Source organism: Ambystoma mexicanum, chromosome 14 (genome assembly GCF_040938575.1).
Source record: "Ambystoma mexicanum isolate Mex_15411 chromosome 14, UKY_AmexF1_1, whole genome shotgun sequence".
NCBI lineage: Eukaryota > Metazoa > Chordata > Amphibia > Caudata > Ambystomatidae > Ambystoma > Ambystoma mexicanum.
The window spans coordinates 616,956,685-616,972,985 of record NC_090940.1 but is presented as its reverse complement, the minus strand read 5'-3'; the positions used below and the strand labels follow the sequence as shown (position 1 = coordinate 616,972,985).

General features: G+C 45.6%; 1 protein-coding gene across 5 annotated transcripts in view; it reads left to right on the top strand.

The window, feature by feature from the left end:
* The window catches only part of TTLL5 (tubulin tyrosine ligase like 5), a 769,178-nt gene that overhangs the window by 34,375 nt on the left and 718,502 nt on the right, over positions 1 to 16,301 (top strand). For all 5 annotated transcript variants that reach the window (XM_069638032.1, XM_069638034.1, XM_069638033.1 and 2 more), the window contains one exon: positions 700 to 806. In XM_069638032.1, coding sequence (XP_069494133.1) covers positions 700 to 806 — 107 coding nt within the window. The remainder of the gene's footprint in view (positions 1 to 699; positions 807 to 16,301) is intronic.

Here is a 16,301-nt window from a genome sequence, read left to right as displayed (position 1 = left end):
TGCAGTGCAGCTGACTGGCACAGTTAATGCAATAATGCAACAAGCTTGTGGGTTTAACGTGTTCTAATTCGAACCTCATTGACATATGAAGGTCAAAGCAAATGCTAAAATTCTAATTTTATTTTTGACAAAATGAGTATGAGCACTAGTGCTCTAGTAATCGGTTGTGTGTGTGTGTGTGTGGCAAAGTTGACAAATAGCAACCCTCATCATAAAAGGTAATGGACAGAGGAGCAAATGGAGGGCTCTCTCTCTCTGTTTTCTATTTTTTTTACTTTGGTTGTTGTCTGTCAGTGGAGGAACGTTATTAAAATTGGAATACATAATAATCAAGATCTTTTATCGTCACAATAAAGTTCTATTTCTATGGAAAATCGCCATTTCCCGGCGAACATTGCTGCCAGTCAGTAGCCCACCTGTACATCCCATGGGTGAAGGGGTAGTAGCCCACCTGTACATCCCATGGGTGAAGGGGTAGTAGCCCACCTGTACATCCCATGGGTGAAGGGGTAGTAGCCCACCTGTGGGGTATCCATTAAGTTTAGGGGCAGTCAAACCTTTCCTGTCGGTAACCTTTGTTTTGGAATTGTCTCCTGGCCCTTTTGATGCAAGCCCCTGTTGTATCATAACACCGCTGCAGACCTCCATCTCCCAGTGGTATCAGACAGTAAACTCTGCTTTTCCTTCTTATTTCTGCAGGTCTCACGCATGCATCCACTGGTCCGGCGGCTCCAAGAAGATCCCAATCATCATCTTTCATGCAGAAGCCATTCTCACCAAGGAAACTGCCATGCGGCTGGTTGGAGGTGGGTGAGGCTGTTGCCCCAGTGGGCTGCTTGCAAGAGGCTCTTAGCCCAGTTAGTTGTAAGTTGCTGTGTGATGGTGTTTACCCAGTGGCCTACTGGTCTATGCAGCTGTGTCGTGGGAGAGCGGAATAGAGGTGATACTGTTAGCACAGTCAAGTTTATGGTGGTATGGAATAATGCCACCTCGGTGGCCTCGTCCAAAGAGACTCTTAGCCGATACTTAACATATTCATTCATTCATTTTGTTATTTGTTATAGTGCTTTTACCATAATTATGGTCCCAACATGCTTTTGGTTAAACGCCCTCTGAGGGACCGGAGTCCAAAGATTTGGGAGAGTTTGGGAGGTGCTATTATACGTGTGTGCGGTTCAGCCATTAAAGTTATGCGAGGTTGGCCAAGACCCTGGAAGCCGCCCATGTCTAAATGGAGTGTGTATGGGCGCAGCGGAAGACTACTATGGGCTAAAAGGGGGGACTGTGTTTAAGGAGCTAGAGTTATGTGGAAAGCTACAATGCACATTTTTGTTGTTAAAAGTAGCTTCAGTCTTAGGGCAGAGATGCTGTGAAATAGTGTCTGTGTTATATGTCGGTGCAGGGCGTGTGAGACCGTGCCTTCAGCTAAGTTGCGAAGGTGCAGTGTGCGAGGTGAGAAATGGGTTAGCTGTACAAACAACAGTGTCTATTTCCTGGGTTCCATCTATGTACAAGGAGCAATGCTGCGTTTCACAGGCGATCTAAGTTCTCGATTAACGCCTAATACTCGCCCTATGAGGGTTCTTGGAGTAAGATTGCCATTCCTAGTTCCATCCAGTGCAAGAACGAGGGCCCCATTTCATGATTGCATGCGGCAGCCTGGCCAAACCAACCTGTGCTTTAGAGTTACCTGCTGTGCCAACCATGAGCGAGGGGTGCGAGGAGCCTGGGTGTCCTCCTACGGGATGATCTGTGTGATAGTCCGAAGGTGCATTTTTAAGTGTGATATATTGCCCCCCTCCAAGCCCATATGGGTGCCACACCCAGCCCACTGTCGGGATTAGTTCTATGTGCAAGTTGCTGGAGTGACTAATTGACAGTGCTTACCCAGTGGCTTGCTTGTTGTTGCAACTATCTCGGTGGAATGGCTGCAGATGAATGAAGCTGTGGGCCCACTTAAGCTTCCGGAAGTAGGGAATGATGCTAGCTCAGTGGACTGGTGACGGGTGCTGCTGTTGGCTCAGTGAGTGGTTGTTGATGCCACTGGCCTGCCATGTAATGCAACTATCCCACTAAGCAGTCTATAAGTGGGTGGTGCTGTTTGTTAGGGAGTTTGTTCTGGTGCAGCATTAAGACGGGTTAGTATCAAGTTAGACCTGACTCTTAGGAGGGGTAAAGCTCAGGAAGGTTGAGTCGCTGGTTCGCTTCGGTTTATAGTCAAAAAGTCGAAAAAATAATGTCGAATAGCAAAAATGTCGAAAAAAAATGTCGAATGTAAAAAAGTGGAAAACACATACATATAATAGGAAAAGTCATAATTTCGAAAAAAAAAATGTCGAAAAAAAAAATGAAAACCCAAAACACTTTTTTTTTTTTTTTTTTTTTTTTTTTTTTTTTTTTTTTTTTACCCAGATAGTAACATTTATTATTGGGGGGGTCCCCCCCAACCCCCCCATCCCCCATAGATATACCTTTAATTATTTAAAAAAAATCTTTAATATAATATTAAATAATTAATTATTTAAAAAACCATCCCAAACCCCTATCCCCAACCCCCCCCCCCATCCTCCCCATCACCCTCACCCCCCATGGAAATACCTTTAATTATTTTTTAAAAGAAGTTTAGTAAAATATTTATTATTAACACATAAAATCGAAAAAAGTCGAAAAAAATTCGACATTTTTGTAATTCGACATTTTTTTTTTCCACATTTTTTTTTCGACATTTTGACTTTCGATATTATTGTATTCGACATTATGACTGGACACCGTTCGCTTCCCGACAGCCAGCTGTACAGGGCCCAGGAGGCGTGCAGCAACGAGAGTGGAAATAGGCGATTGACCATCACAAAAGCCCAGCCCGAACCAGGGAAGACTCCCAACACCAAGTACCAGGAATGATTAAAATCTGGGTGAGGGCCAAGGGAAACTGACGAGAACCTCAGAGGGTGTAAATAACTGTTAGCTGAACACTCAGTAAGATTAAGAGCAGTAAAAAGCTAACCCTCACTTTGACAGTTATTAAAGTCTGTCAGTACGGCTCTGGAAACCAGACGCACCCTGAACCGTATTCAAGGGGTTACCTTCTCGAGTACAAACCAAAGAAACCGAAACCCAACAGTGGGTCTTTGGAACAATCATCGATGAGAACAGAGTTCTCAGGAGGGCAATCATTGATAGAGATGTAGAGGACACCCCTGCGCACACCCCAGAATCATGCAGGGCTGGTCCATCAAGCCAAACCCCAATCATCTTCTGTCATCAGTCTACTACGCATTGTGATTGGTCAACACCAGATCCTGCCAAGAGTCCCGTCTTTTCAGCTCATGACCTCCACCTTGTCTTCCTCAAGAAAAGAATAAAAACATTATCGGTTTCTTCACGCTTGAAAAGTCAGGAAAATAGAAACCCCTTTTAGACTATAAACCATAAGAGCATAGCGAAAACCATAAATGATTTTTGTGATAAAGTTCCCAGTCCAGTTCTATGGGAGTGTGGTGCTGGAGATACGGGAGGGACCCAGTGGGGGCGGATCAAGAATTGTGCAAAGCCTTGGAAGTTTGAAAACCTCCCTAAGAGAGCTACAAACCTTATTAAGAACTGTGAATGACATTGGGTAACCAGCTAGGAGAAGGGAGTCATTTCTAGCATCACAAGAACTTTGTGTGATTGTTTATTTTCTGTTGTGTTACGTAGAACTTTTATTTTGAGCCACTTGAGAGGCGTTTGGATACTTTGAATCCAGGATAAGGGAGTCATTCTCCTGGATTACGAACAGTAGCTGGACTTTATGGTGTTTTGTTATAGTGACAGGATAGAGTAGGAGCCTTTGTGATGGGGGACGGTGCCTCTTTGTTTTGACTCACAAGGACTTCCTGATGAGCACCCGAGTTTCTTGAGTTTAGGTAGGGAAATCCCCTTAGCGTTAGAGGCTGACTTGTTAAAACTATGCGAATGAGACACAAATCGTATACAAAATGACCAATGAAAGAAACTCCAGCACCACTCACCGCAACTGTCTAGCATGAATAAGCAAATGGATGACCGCTAACTGACTAAAACTCAGCCTAGACCAAATGGAAATTATGGTCTCACCTCACGAAGCACCTGAAACAACTCTACCATGGCCTTTGGAAATGGGTAACAGCCGTGGGTGAGTGGATGGGCCACAACTGGTTAAAAATGAATGGGGACAAAATGGAGGTGTTGGGTTCTCCCCCCTGCTCCTTCACTCTGGATCTCCTCCTTCTGGCCCTCTTCGTTGGGCACACTCCCGGTGCCCGCTACTAAAGTAAAAAAATCTTGGGGTCTTTATGTCCGACCACCTATAAATGGCAGCTCGGGTATCAGCGGTCTGCCAGGCCTGTCATCTCCAGCTGAAAATATTTAGAAAGACACTCCATCTGATCCCTGGTGCACTTCGTCCCCCTGTTGTAGCCGCCATGATTATGTGTAAGCTATACTATTGCACTTCCCACTATCTGGCCCAGCCTAAGGGGCTGGTAGGCCGGCTGCAACGTCTTCAAAACATGGCGGCTTGAGTGGCAACTGGGTCCCCCTATGGGCTTCATATCACCCCTGTATTGCGCTCTCTGCACTGGTTCCCAGTGGCCCAGAGCATTCAATTCAAGTCACTCTGTTTTGTTCACCGCGCTCTTCATCACCAAGGAGCGGAATATTTGTGCATTTAAGTTTGTGTGCTATATTCCTAATCGGCCCTTGCAGTCGGCAGCCTCCGATCTGCTTTGTGTGCTTTCATTTCGGCTCACACGGGTGGGGGGGTCGGGCCTTTTCAATTGCTGCCGCCCAGCTCTGAAATGCTCTCCCTCTTCCACTGAAGCTTCTACCTAATCACTTGTCGTTTTGAAAAGCCTTAAAGACTCTTCTGTTCTGATGATTCTCTGTCTGCCTCCGTTGCTTTTCTCTGCCTGGCTATGGGGCTCCCTCTCTCTAGCACCATGATGCCTTCCGGTCACTGAGCGCTTAACAAAAAGCCATAACATAACCTATCTGAAGTGCTCAATAACTTGGGCATATTAATGGACGACAGACTTGCACTGGATTCCCCAGCAAACGCAATAGTCAAAAAGTGCATCTACCCTCTCTGCCTTATCTGACAAATTATGCCCAAACTCTCATTCGCGTACAGATCGTTGGTCGCCATTTCAATGAGTCTTTCACAATCCACTAGGCAAACCAATTTATCTAGGTATGGTGGACTACCTGCTAAAAAACTACAGCACATCCAAAACACAGCAGGCTCAAGAGGTGGGCACCCATATAACACTGGCTGTCAGAGTACTTCACTAGCTATCAATCAAAAGAAGGTTCCAGTTCAGTGCCACTGTACCACTCATAGAGCCCTCAAAGGTCAAGGTGTAGAACTCCTCCAAAACAATATCTCACTCTATCTACAAACTAGAGACCAAAGATCGAGAAACGACAAACTATTAGAAACCAGAAGATTTCACACAGAAAGAGGAGGAGGCTCTGCCTTTTCGGCTATGGCAGTCAAACAGAGGAACATGCTACATGGGGAAATTGGCACCCTTCAAGACAGGACCACCTGAAATTCAGGAATAGTCTAAACATGTGGCTCTTCAATGCTTAACAGACAAAGTTTAACCTAAATCCATCAAGCAGCGTAAACAACTCTTCTCAATAGTTCAACTTTGAAGAGCAGACAGAACCTTAGGGAATGCCACACCGGCTCCCAACCCTACGCATGGCACTCGGGGGAATATAATGACTAGAAGACATCACATCAAGGCACCGCCAAAACCTTAGGTGAACCCATTCCTTGTCTCCCAGAATGACTCTAACCTATAACACTGGACATCTTCACATCTTACCCACTAAAGTCATACATCGCTCACCATTACGCAACTCACAGCAAGACCAGTAATTTGATAGCACTACCGAAACCTCAAAAACCTTCGCCACCTTTTTGATTAACCCGCAAATTCTCTCCACCTTACCACGCACAAAGGCAAGCCAGCCACTTGCAGCCATCATAGGACAAGATGGAAACACTGGGTGAGTACTCTTCTGTGACGAATCAAGGTAATTCATCCCTTTGAGGCTAGGGAGGTGAGCCCGATATACAAGACTCTCCCAAGCGGTCCAGGCATGTGGGACTCTCACAAGAAGCAGAGAACACCAAGCTGAGATGCCGGAGGCCTGGCAAACCAGACAACGGGCAAGCCGTTGGAAGGACAGAGTTCGGAGGACCGTTCGATGTGGTGGTGTGACCATGAAAGCACTGTGTGGGGCCCAATTCCAATCTATGCTGAAACCAGTGCAACCGGGATGACTGAAAGCTCCCCCCATCCGGCTTTCACTGAACGCTGCAACCCACAGAGATGCTAAGAGCAGGACTATTGCGAAGCTCGAAATAGGGAAACGAGGAACAAAACTAACATACCAGAGCGAGCGCCCAGCCCCGCAACGTCACCCACAGAGAGTGAAGTTACCAGGGTGAAATGGAGAAGTGGGCGGGGGGGGCTAACGGGTAAATATGTTATAAACAGAGGAAGCTGTGGAAACTATAATGTTGATATTGGGACAGTGAATCAACATAACGGTGTATCTCACAAACTACTAAGGAACGTGAAGAGCGAGATTGTTTGTGAGTCTTTGAGAAAGTTGGAAATGATATCCTGGGAAGGTGTGATGAACCAAGGGATTCAGTCACTTCTCCCGATAGGGGAGCCTCTCCTTGTGACGCTAGGGAGGTGAGCCCACTATGCAACATTCCCCTAGTCATGGTGGAAAGAGGAACCTCAAAGGGAGAGACTTCCCTCATGGGGACAAGGACTCCTGTTCCGTGATGGAATTCCCTAATTCTCTTGCCCTTGAATCTATGAAGTTCATAATGTCTGCTGAGAAACAATCTGAAAGCACTACTGTATGCTATTGTAATACTTCTTCTTTTCTTCCTGTAAATATTGATACCACCAAGATCAGGGAGACTAAAATGTACATATAGTCTGCTCTGAAGTCCTCTTCCAGAAGTATTGTGAAGAAGAAGATTGATGGAGTTATACAAACTACTCCTTTGGCAAGTACAGAAGGTACTGGGAAGAGGTGGCCTCACAGAGGCATGAAGAGTACCCAATGGACACAAAAAAGGACTTTGACACTCCGCTGGGGAGAAACCAGCTGAATACAATACAAATTGAGAAAGGACCCAATGAGAAGCCTAGCTGGAGAAGCGAGCATGAAAGCTGGTAGGCACGGGAACGTCAAACCTTTGAGCAAGAAGCTATCTCGGGGAAAGCAAACCTTCAGTCGAGAGGACGCCAACAGCAGATTGCACCAACAGCAGATTGCACAAGTCTTTGGCAGGTTGACATAGACCAGGCCCAACTGGAAGTTGGAAACTGACTGATTGTGGTGTGACCTTGAGGAGGTGGACCGAGTGGTCCATTAACTGCGCTGAAACCGTCTGGCTGGGGACCCCGCAGAGCCGAAACATGGCAGCGGTGACCGAAAAGAGAAATGGAGAGAACGTTCCATGGAAACGCATTGATCCAACACCCAAGGAAGAACCAGCAACCTGGCTCCAACAAAGTAAATGTAACGGTGGGGAGGTCATGGGAGACCCATTAGGTGATTGGTGGAGGGTGCTGAAGCTAAAGAAGACGTTGGGAGTAATCTCCCTCGTCTCAGTAACTGTATCAATAATATTGAATGGGAAGAAAACATTGTGAGAAATCTCCCTTGTCTCAGTAATTGTCTCATAAGTACCGAATGGGAAGAAGAACATTTCGGTAGTGTGAGAAACCTAGGGGGTTCTGACTATGAAACCCCAGGGATCCAATACTCGGGTGGCCAGGGGCGGACCAACACTGTTGGATTCCAGCCCTAGGGGAGGACAAGCGTGGGAGGATCACCTGGGTGGAGGACTCTTGGTGACATTAGGGAGAACACCATTCGGTGAGACATGGTATTTCCCCTCCCCTACTCAAACGTCCTTACCCAATATCCCCTCAGCTTTTCTAGGATGTTGTCATTCTACCTCAACCTCATCCCAATCATCTCCTCCTAAAATGCAGAACCGTCCCTATATATAGTAAATAGAAGTTCCCCACCCGCTATCCCCAAGTCCCCCTTCCCCCCTCATAACTATAAGAAACATTATCTGAAAGGTCCATTCTATTTGAAACCCTTTCAAACTTATTTTCTACCATATTTTGCAAAACACTACAACTCTCATAATCCTCACCTTTCCTATCTTACTGACATGACTGAGACGAGGAAGAATAAACCCGGAGCAATGAGGGTTACCCATGGGCCATTAGGTCCTATGGACAAACACCATTTTGTCACATTAACAAGGCCAGGCAGGATCAGGCACTCCACCCCAATCATCTACGCCTGCAACCAATTAACTCTCCTACTTGGATAAAAGGCAGAGCTCAGAAAAACACATTGAGCAAGATGAGGAATGAGACTGAGCACATGAGGGAGCAGCCTGTTCCAGACCGCAGCTGAATCGAGGTAGCCAGACGGAAAGTCACTGAACGAAACCAAGGAGGGAGATGCCTTTGGGCTGTTTGACAAGTAAAAACTTGGCTGTTGAAAACTCAGAAGCAGCATGTGTGAGGCACAGAAATGAGGCCAGAGAATCCTGTAATGCTTGTCCGAGATACCCAGGGCCCTCTTGCCTGACTATTCGAGTTGGGTGAGAAGTGCAGCTGCCGTGGTATCGCCCTTGGCTCCATGATCAAAGCTGCAAGCCGAACCTTGTATACAGCTGGTGAGCTGAAGGCAACTGTGTGAAACGGGGCTGCGTATGAACGAAAGTTATGTGCGGCAACAAAGTGTCCTATGAAGTGGAATAGTAAAGGCATATGTGAAAGATGCAAATGGAAAAGGCAGGCCGAAAATTGTGTTTTTGAACTTTGAGAAGTGAACGCACGATACTAAGAAGCAATAAGAATGCTTGGAGGAGTTTAAAAGGCTTGTGCCCGAACGAGGGAAGCCTAGAAAGTGAACAGCAGCAGATCAGATACCATAGGAGGGGGATCTGGATCATAAGCCCGAACAAGGGCAGCAAGGAGAAAAGAGTACTGGATGAGTGATTGAACTTCTAAAGCAAGTGCATTAAGTAGCAGAGTGGTCCGGCACTGTGTGGGTGCCCAATAGAAAGGTCTCTGCTTGTATGTATCCCGCTAACAGAACGTATGGAAACTGAATATGATTTATGAGGAAGAGAATCAAAGTGGTCCTGCAAGGGTTTAACTAAAATCCTTGGCACAATCGAAGTCTTTGGTTTGTAGTGAACTTGAAATAAACCAGAGTCTGAGACTGATGGAGCGGGACTCAAAGTGAAAGGTGAAAGTGGTGTGAATTGAGAACGGAACCATACAGAGAGGCCTGAGTCGGACAGAGAGGCCTATAGTAAATTGTAAAGTGAAAAGGGAGTCTGAGCCCGGTTGAGGGGGACTTGCAGTGGAAGTCAACTTTTGTTGCTTGCTACCACGGGGTAAAGCGAAAACCACCCAAGAAGGCTTTGTATTAAAGATGGTCTGAGCCCGGCGGAGGGGGACACGGGTTGAACAGAAAATCTCCCGAGAATTCGTACATGTGAAATTCTAAAAAGAAAGGAACTTTGATGTTTGTCGTGTTGCATCAGGCCCTCTGAAAAAGAGACTTTGAATGGCAAAGATTTTGGCACAGAAGGCCATGATGTTGAAGTTTTGAACTGCATCCTCGTGCTAGAGAAGCCAGAGACTGTGCTAAGCTCGAGTGTGCCGCCTTGTCGCGTGCTGAAAACGCGGGTAAGGGAAGCCAACGGCTTGAATATCCTGACATATTTCTTGAACACTTTAGTTTTGTATAACATTGTTTCCCACACTATTTGTATTTAGAAGTAAGGATTGGCAATAGGTTTATTAGTATAGGCCCTTTTATTTTGACAAGACACCACTAGGACTGCGTTTTTTATCATTTGATGATCATAGCTTGCTCCCATCTTTAGATTTGGGATTAGACGGGCGTTTTTCAAACCCGATTGAAGTTCAATAAACACCCTTGAACCGTGATCACTTTTGTTTGTGTTACTGTTTGATACCATACCTTCCTTACAGTAGTAATCTCCCTTTTCTCAGTAATTGTATCCAGAGTATTGAAAGAAAATAAAGCTTCAGGAGTATCTCCCTCATCTCCAGAGTTGGGATAGAATTATCAAGTGTGAAGATTACACCATTAGTGATCTTCCTCGTCTCAGTTGTTGTGTCAAAGAGACTGAAAGAGACGAATGTATCGGGCGTCATCAAAACAGACATTCTGTGTCAGTATGTTAGGAGAAGTCACGGACACTACGTGAACCGTCTGTCTTTTTTTCACCAACAAGAGGAGGGGAAAGAAAGAAAGACCAGACATACCTGTGTGTTGGAAACAGGAGTGTTTGACTTTCAAACAAAGCCTAAGAGAAGCCCGGAAAGAAGTGCAATGGTTGATTTAAAAACTGTTGCCGGAAACTATCCAAAGTTAACCAACTTTTACCTAAATTGTTGAATGAGAAACTAGGGCAGAAGCAGCTTGGATGCTGACCAAGACGACCAGGAGGGGATAACATTTGTTGAACTGTGGGACCAGGAGAAGGGAGTCATTCTCCTGGTATTCTCCACAAGTGTGGAACTTGAACTATTATCAGATACTCACAGAAATATGCCCCTGGGGCTGATCATAATGCACCAGCAGAAGGAAGGCATTCTCCCAGAGCCATGTATGTCTTTTGTTAGTGGTAGAGCTAGAACAGGTTAGTTTGGCCAGAAGACAGACATTTTGAGTTTGACAGCCACCCTGACGACAAGCACTCAAGTTATTCTTTAGTTAGGTTGGGAAAGCCCTTTCGAGTTAGGGGGAGATGGGCCTTTTTCATTATTATTTAAATAAAGATTGTTGTAAACATGCCCCCCCCCCCCTTTGTCCGACTCCTTACCCCAGCATGCCACAGAAGGTTGGAGAAAGCCACGATAGATAATTACTGAAGAGTGGGCAGACCGCTTAACGAGAGACTGTGGAACGTGTTGTGAGCTAAGAATACAGAGCAAACCAACCAAAAAGGGATAATCTTAAGGAACCTTTTTCTGGAGAGTGACATTTTCATATTGGAGATAAAAGTGAAATAAGAAAACCCTGAGAACGCCGCAAGATAGATGGCCAAAGGGAATCTACAAGAAGAGAAACATTCTTTTGGCAAATGTTTGTGGTCGGATCAGATAGAGTTAGGTTTGGACTGAGGACATTTTGATTTGGATTTCATGAGGGCAGACAAACACCTTTAGTTAATTTAGTCAGGTAAGGAACACCCCTATACGGCAAGATAGGCCTTTTCTTTATCATTTTAATAAAAGATCAAATAAATGTCCAAAATGTGTCTGGCTTCTTCTTCCTACCCACCACATCTCCTGGTGACGAGACCAGTAGATAAGTGCAGTGCACATAAGTCTCCAGTTGGATCAGTAGACCTGCGATACACATTAGATGCACAGCAAGCGCAGTAAGCTACTGGCCCTGTAGATATAGATGGAGATTGGAAAACTGCGAAATTGGAGACTCTAAAACTGAGCAGTGAACAGGATCTGGGCTGCGGCAGGAAGATGGGTTATTCAGCTGAATTGGGAGCTTGGAGCCGTGAGTTAAGGGTTCTATGTTCTTTCATCGTCCGGCAGTATTACGACTGCCTTTTAAACGTGTATACAATTTTGAAAAATGTCATTTTTTGGGGGGAGGTGGGTTCCACCCCCCCAAACCCTCCCGCCCCTATTTTTAACTATTCCTGACCTCCCCCAACCGCTTATCTACCCTTTACCACCCCCCCAAAAAATATGATTACATTTTTTCGTAATTTTATTCACATTTAAAAGGCAGTCGTAATACTGCCTGACGATGAAACAACGGTATAAAGAGTTAAGCCGGGGTGGGTGGTGGGGGGCTTGGGGGTGGTTCTGTTTGGCCAACTTGGGTAAACAGCTATTTCCTCATGGCCCAAACAAATAAAAGAAAGACAGCAAACACAATTAACAGGGCGAAGGACCTTTAAAAATCTTGGTTGGGTGACAAATCAAGGGTGTTTGTCCCTTCAGCCAAAGGGGGAGCAACCCCATTTGAAACTCAGGAGGTGAGCACGCTCCGCAAGACCCCCCCCTAGGGGCCTGGGTAAGTGGGACCTCCCTGTGAGTGACTTCCCCCTTGGGGGACAAGGGCTCTCATTCCCATGAGGCACTCCCTAGACGAAGCACCATATGAGCATATATGGAACTGCCTGCTATGAACAATAATGTATCCTCATTACATTTGGCTGCAGGCAATGCTGAAGCAAACCAATCATCAAAATGAAAAGATTGTCTCTTTAAGAAGAGATGTGTATTTAACTGGGAGGAGTGGATTACGAGGAGAGAGAATGTATGGCGTGCAGGGGAAGCCCCGTGACGTAAGCGCACCTTGGAGAGGTGGAGCAGAAGCAAGCCGCGGGGCCCGCGACTTTCGTAAAGGTGAAGAATGCCAACTTGAGACGCTGAAGGGTCTGCGAGTCCAACAACAGGGAAGCCGTTGCCAGAAGGAGGAGAGGTGTCCTGTGCAAGTGGTGGCATGACCACGGCCGTATCGTGGGGGGCGAGACATCTGGCTAATAACGCAGAGACCATCTAATCTGTAGCGCTAGCAGCTCCCGACCGCCAGCGTCCGTAGATGGCCGCAGCCTGCAGCAAAGTCGAGAACAGAACACTGGCGAAACCAAATACTGAGACACCAGACAACAAAATTGATTACTCGAGCGAGTGCCGAGCCCTGCAAGGTTCCCCCGGCGAGAACTGGAAAAGCAGGAGGCTGCGGGGGCACCAGTATTTGAGTGGAGAAACTCATCCCATTTATAAGAACGAGATACAAACACTATACCAGCCTATCTGGAGTTGTGAGAAGCCAATAAAGAACATGACAAATAACCCTGTATGGGAAGTAAAGGGAGACGTGAAACAAATGACTTGAGAAGAAGGGGAAATGCCCGATGAGTACAAGGTGGAAGAGTGCGGAGAACAGGCCGCACAATAGTTTATCAAGTGTGGTGAGATACGACTGTCAAGTGAACAGTATAAGAGAAGTAATAATCTTATGCAGAGAACCCAGGAGACGGGGAGACCAACATTGGATAAAGTCATATCAAGCCCAGGGGACGCTGAATTTAAAGACTGAGAGATATATGACCAAAGACAAGAATGTGAGAGAGTTTCACAGGGAAAGCTATCCTGAGCTTATCACTAAAGAGAGTATAAGGTCCAGGAATGTTTTGGAAGTGCTACAAGAGCTCATAAAAGAGATATCAAGAAAATATTAAAGAGGTTGTCTTAAGAAACACCTGTTTGAAAGAGAGACATTTCTATAAAGAGAATGAGGAGACAAGAAAAGGGACATTCTTTTGGCCTACGTTGAGTTGTACATATTAGTGGTAGGGTCAGGTAGAGTTAGGCTTGGGCTGAGGACATTTATTTGGGACTTCCTGACGACAGACCAGCACTGTTAGTTATTTAGATGTCCTTTAGCGAGGGGGGAAAGATAGGCCCTTTTTCCTATAGTTTAAATAAAAGACCGGTAAAATGTCCTTAATGTGCTTGACTCCTTCTTCCGACACGCCACAGTAGTCACTTCACGTGGCTACCACTGTGGTAAAAAGACTACAAAGTGGGGTAGCGAAAGGTAAATTATATATCTGCCACCACTGTACTTTCTGGGTGAGAGAACTCACCCAGGGAAAGAAACGGGTGCTCAGAGAGCACCTGTGCTCCGTTAGCCATATGGGCTATTAAAGGCAGCACATCAATAGGATTTGCAGTTGCAGGCAGAGATCAGTGGGAGTAAAACCAAAAACCAACAAAAGGTTTAGGGGACTACTCTAGTTAGTAAAACGAACCCCAAAAATGGAATTGTGACCTAATGTGAGCGTTTTGGTTAGTTGCTGGTGATGCCAGCTCAGGTGACCAGTTCCAGGTGACTGCTAGTCAATTTTGCTGTTTCCATATCTGTGATGATGCTTGTCTATCCAATTATACTTGCCAATTAGGTTGATTAAAGATGGTTAAACAAGCTGGCCCAGTGGACCGGTTCGTTCTGGGGATTGATGCCATCTCATTGGGCTTGGTTATGGTTTGGTGGCGTTTCTCACCTAGTAGGCTGGTTGAATGCGATTGTGCATACCAATCCATTGGGATGGGTTTACATTTCATCTTGGCTTAAAATTCATTTAAACAGTAAGTTTATTAATTTAACAGCATGGTAACATTTGTGGTGTGCAACTGTTTCCTGTGCCAGCCAGTTTCTAAAACAAAGCAACAACACTCTTACACAAGACTGGTCATGTTGGCTGGGCTCATAGACAGGCACATTTTCAAAGATTCGCTGTCTATGCAATGAACCCTTAACACCATTAAAGATTAGCTGTTCAACCCTACTGGAAGGGGAACTGCAATCCCAGAGGACGGAATTGAGGCTGGTGGGAACGTTGGCTCAGTGGGCTGCTTCCAGATGGGCGATGTTGCTAGTCTCTGCAGGTTAGTCCTGGAGGATTGTGGTGTTAGGTAAGTTGCTTGTAAGAGGTGGATGATATTCACCCGGTGAGTTGGTAAGAAGTGGCTGGCATAGCTCAACCAGATGCAGGTTGAGCCATTGAGTCCTTTTGAGTTATTGGATGAAGAGCTATCATATAGTGCACCAACTTGCTTCACAACTTGGCCAGGCTTGTCTGCCCCATTAGCTGTTAATTGAATCATTAGCCTATTAACTAGATGACGCAATTTGTAGTTCCATGTCAATTTTAAATGTCTGGGGAATTGGATAAACTACAGTTTAAAAATGTATTGATGGTGTCCAAACTCATTAAGTGCTAAGTGCAAGTATGTTCCTCCTTTTTGCATCGGAATGCATATTAGCCCAGGACTTGAGGGGTTACAATGTGTTCATTTGGTTGTTTTGAAATTTGAGAATTTCCCACTTGTTAATCAAACCGTTGTCAAAGTACAAAAACTACAGGGTCACCAGTAACATTCAAACCTCCCCAGGTGATTATTGTGAAAAAAGTTTTGCAGGAGACCGATTGCAAGTACTGTGAAATGTAAAGAGACAGTGACGCGGAACACACAGAGCGTTTGCTGCAGTGGTATGACAAACACAGTGTGGGCTGAATAGTGGAAAGGCTGTGAGGAAAACAGAGGAGCAGAGACAAAGACCAGAAAAGTGAGTTGTAATAGGGCAGGCATAGCAAGTGAAGACGAATGGAGAAAATGGGGTTGGAAATGGAGAGAAAAAGCGTATTCCGGTGGATCCCACCCGGATAAGAACAAAGAAAGGAAGGAGGGCATTGCGAGAAAGGGCACTTGTGAATATTTTTTTGCAATAACCATCTTACCCAATCATCACATAGGACTATACAACCATGTAATGTTTACACCCGTACGTGAAGTGTCTGTCTGCTAGCTCCATTGGCTGGTTGAGGACTTTTACCCTGATCACCCAGCGGTGGAGATTCGGCAGGGCTGGCCTAGTAGTCTGGTCGAAGACAGGTGATTCTGCTCATCCAGTAAATGTGTTGGAAGTGGGAGTTGCTGCTCCAGTAGTGAGCTTCTGTTGATGCTACTAATCGAATGGGCTGGATCCACAGGCTGGTTGCTGCTATGCCAGTGGGTTAGGTGGATGTGAATGTTTCCGTTAGCTCTATCTACTCGCTCGAGGTTAATGAGGCTGCTTGGATATCTGAAATAATGCTCAACCAGTGTACAGGTTGGAGGTTGGTGTTAGTGGAAGTCCAGAGGGTTTATACGAGGTGGATTATGCGGACTATCCCTGTGTACTGGTTGGAGTGAGGTGATGCTGTTAGCTCGTTGGAGAGAGTTAATGCTGTTGGATTAGTGGGTTGATGATCATACTAACACAGCAGTTTATTTGTTTGGTGGCTGGTAAGGCTTTTTTTTTGCCCTAGTGACCTAGTTAGGACGTGCTGCTAGCCCACTGGGTTGGTTTGAGGTGGAATATGTTGCCAACCTAGATGGACTATGTAAGCCCAGCAGGATGGATAAAGACAGCTGGCATTATTCTTGCCCAACAGACTTCTCATCTTTTTGGCTTAAGTGGGGGTTCATAATGCTGTTAGCCCAGGTGATCTCTTGAAGGTGGGTGAAAAGCCTTGGCCATTTACATAGTTGGAGACTGGTAATGCACTGCCCCTTGCATTTTAGGAACACTTTCTTACAATGGACAACATTTTCTACCCATTCCTGTGACTGGCGTATTTTAGTGATTAG